Raw genomic sequence first — 3,860 nt, forward strand, 5'->3', positions numbered from 1 at the left:
CCCGTGTCCCCTGCATCGGCAGGCGGACTCTCAACCACTGCACCACCAGGGAAGCCCACCACATTAACTTTAGTACTTATGTTTATTAGACCAGCTCTCTCTCATAGCATTGTTTTAGGGTCAAGCATGTATCTAAACCCAAACCACTTATTAAAGTCCATGTGATTGAAGGTGCCTTGTTGTATATTTTCATCTTAATTCGTGTTTCAAGCAAACACGCTTACTTGGCTGTTGACACGTTTCTGTCTGTCTTTTCCAATAGTCATACCCGTCTAATTACATGGAGTCGATGAAGCCCAACAAGTATGGCGTCATCTACTCCACACCGTTATCTGATAAGTTCTTCCAGACCCCGGAAGGCCTGTCGCACGGGATGCAGATGGAGCCGGTGGACCTCACCGTGAACAAGCGGAGCTCACCGCCCTCTGCCGGGAACTTGCCCTCCTCCCTGAAGTTCCAGTCCTTGCACCGGAGAGCCTCGCCAGGGCTGAGCCTGCCCTCGTCCAGCCCACCGGGGAAGAAGTACTCGCCGCCGCCGCCGCCCGGCGTGCAGCCCTTCAGCGTGCCGCTGTCCATGCCGCCTGTGATGGCTGCGGCCCTCTCCCGCCATGGCATCCGGAGCCCCGGCATCCTGCCCGTCATCCAGCCTGTTGTCGTGCAGCCCGTCCCCTTCATGTACACCAGCCACCTCCAGCAGCCGCTCATGGTCTCCCTGTCGGACGAGATGGAAAATTCCAGTAGTAGCATGCAAGGTAAATTCTGCCACTCGCCCACACTGCCGCCCCCCTGCTTAGTCCGGACTTACCGGGTCTTCACCACATAGTCTGGGTGAGGGAGCAAAGGAAGCAAGGGGCCAAGAGCTGTTGCACTCTGAAAAGGAAATATTCGACTTAGAGTCTGCCTAAGGCATTTGCTTTTTTTTTTTAAGTGTTGACACTGGAAGATCTCCGAAGAATCAGGCTGTCTGTTAAATGCCATGAAATGATTAGTTTCACTATATACTTGTCAACTTGGGGATAATAAGAATCTTGACTTCATATTTTGCTTTACTGAATACCAACATGGTTCTAGGTGCAAAAAAGTACTTAAAAAATACCTTTAGACCATGTGATAACTAATGACTATTAAAAGCCACCTTGTTTACTGACTGGTCAGAGGCAGAAGGCTGGGGTAACAAGGAGATAACCAAACGTCATAAGGAAGAAATCCTTTGGGGGCTGATGTCTTAAAAGTCCAGCTTCCTCCATATGGTGCTTGCTGACAAAGTAATCGTTTGGAGGAACAAGAAGCGCCCACCGATTCATTTCTGCTGTCATTTTGCCAAAGGCAAATAGATACACATCAGTGTGGTAGCTAGAAGCCGTGCAATAAGCTTTTAAAGGCTGAAATCGGTAAATGGTACATAGAGTAACTTTTCTATTTTTATTTTGTAGTCCCTGTAATTGAATCATATGAGAAGCCTCTATTACAGAAAAAAATTAAAATAGAACCTGGGATCGAACCACAGAGGACAGATTATTATCCTGAAGAAATGTCACCCCCTTTAATGAACTCAGTGTCCCCCCCGCAAGCACTGTTACAAGAGTAAGTATATTGAGGTCTGCCTGGCATTTTCGTAGCGGCGTGCATCTCGGAACTGGAATGGAAGCTGGAGCTTCCCGCTCAGGATGTGGTGTGGATTGCCAGCCGGGACTGCCTTGTCGTTCGGGGCAGCCCCTGGGCCAGATGGGAGGATCTCTCCAAAAACTATGTGCTCTGTTACACGCGTTACGTCACATTCTCAGTGATTTGGTCACACATGATTTTGCCACTTTACCCCAGAAATCATTTTTATCTTGTTTTTTCCGTCCTTCCAGACTATGTGTATATAGTTCTCCCATCATCTTTAGCCCAACATGGATTGAATTTGGTGTTCTAGATATTCTACTTAAGGTTGGATCCTGGAAATGCTTCACGGGATCACATATCGTCCTTCCCATTGTCAGTTCTCATAAAGTATAGTGTTTCTGTGGTGGGGAATGGCTTTAGACAGAATTTTCCGGGCCAACCACAAATCCAAGAAAGATACTCCAAAACCAGTCCCGTGGCAACAGAAAGCTGACCGTGTTGCTCAGAGAAGCTCAGCGTTGAAAGAACTGTTTAGTCTCCTGTCTTTCTAATTGTGACTGCCCTAGAATGTTTGGTCTGCTTTAGAACCGCCATCCAGTAGGAAGTTTACACTACTGGTCGACATCCAGGCACCTGAACGGTGGTTTAACTTGCTGTCATGTGACAGTGTCACACACAGTCTAAATAACATCATTACTGAGATTTGCCACTAGAGGTGCCCTTGACTTCTACCAGTGATTACACTGGGGGCTGTGTCTGCAGTAGGTACAAACGCGGCCTTCGGATCCAACATCTTGGATCCCAGCTCTGCTCTCCACCATGTGTATGACCTTGGCCTAGTCACTTAATCTCGTTGCCCCTGCTTCCTCTTTACTTTCATTATTGGTTGTAATTATTTTTCTTGTGTTATGATCTTTACAACATTGGATTTAATGGCCAGCTTCCTAGTACAAAGGAAGTTCAACAGTTACTGTCTCCTCGGGGTCCCTTCTATCACCTTCCTCCCCATATAACCTTTTCTCCAGCATTTCTGCCCAGCTTTCTGCTTTATCTACTGCACATTTCTCCCTTACCTAATGAATTCTGTAACAGAATATGAATCCTCTGGTTTTAGAACAGCTATTTTCTGGAACTTAACATGTGTTCTGGTTGTATCCACATTCAAGCCAAGTAGGTGCCTTCATAATAGGTCATATATCAATTGTCATTTGCATCAAATCCGTCCGCTTTTCTTGCAGGGGGTGGGGCGGCGGGGGGTCGCCATCTACTCCTTGATAGATGAAGAAGAGAATGAATCATCTTCCGCAGCCACATCAGTAGGCAGACTGTCTGATGGTCTTGTACGTTATTGCCCTTCACAATTGCATAGTGCCTCCTTACCCCCAGAAAGGAACTTTTCCAAGTGTTTTCAAAGGAGTTATTTCATTCTCCCAAAACAAGCAGGTGGGAGTCAGAGCAAACAACTGATGAGCCAAGACATAAATAACTTGCCTGTAATCACACCATTAACAGCAGAGGGGGCCTGGGCTGATCTCCTGCTTCCAGAGGAGTGGTCTTCCTGCTATTTTTAGGCCATATCTAGCTGATTGCATCTGCTGCTGCACTAAGGGAAAGGAAAAATAGACTAACCAAAATGGACACATCTTGTAGGCTGAATTACCTTTTTTTAAAGGATGTCAGATGTCTTTGGTGAGGTAACTGTCAACATAGCTTGTACCTGTAATTGTTCCCGCACAGGTGATGGAAAAGATGCTATAAAGCCAACTGCCCACATAGCAAGGGATCCATTGACGGAAAGGGGGTTATTCCAAAGTCTAGGTTATTATAAATTACAGTGTAACACATTACGGAAGAATAATTGAAGGCAATATTCTGTGCTCTGAATGCTGCTGGAAAGAAAACACCTTTTCTCTTTTCTTGCTTATTTTAAGTAACGTTCTTTTGATGATCTCAAACTCAGTGGCTTTTAATGATTAATGAGTAATGTGCTTATTCTAATGCTGACCTAAGAATGCATTTGCCTCTCTCAGAAAGTTGAACCAATTAGCCACAACTGGGACATGTACCCTTCAAGTAATTCTCTCACAGATGTGATTAAGTAAGGTCTTGGAGTGTGCCCAGTAGCAGCCCACATAGGAAACCAGCTAGCCAGGAAAGAATCACTGGAAACCAAGCACCTGGTACCATGTCCATGAGGCAGCCCCAATAATATTTGCCTTAGGAAACCCTTCCTTTACGGGGGGGGGGGGGGT

The 3,860-nt window shown here is 46.0% G+C and overlaps 1 protein-coding gene across 1 annotated transcript in view; it reads left to right on the forward strand.

The window, feature by feature from the left end:
• Positions 1-3,860, forward strand: part of KLF3 (KLF transcription factor 3) — a 34,551-nt gene that overhangs the window by 24,768 nt on the left and 5,923 nt on the right. The window contains exons 3-4 of the mRNA XM_007449406.1: positions 263-752; positions 1,434-1,584. Of these exons, the coding sequence (XP_007449468.1) occupies positions 263-752; positions 1,434-1,584 (641 nt within the window). The remainder of the gene's footprint in view (positions 1-262; positions 753-1,433; positions 1,585-3,860) is intronic.

Source organism: Lipotes vexillifer, unplaced genomic scaffold (genome assembly GCF_000442215.2).
Source record: "Lipotes vexillifer unplaced genomic scaffold, Lipotes_vexillifer_v1.1 scaffold153, whole genome shotgun sequence".
NCBI classification, from domain to species: Eukaryota; Metazoa; Chordata; class Mammalia; order Artiodactyla; family Lipotidae; genus Lipotes; species Lipotes vexillifer.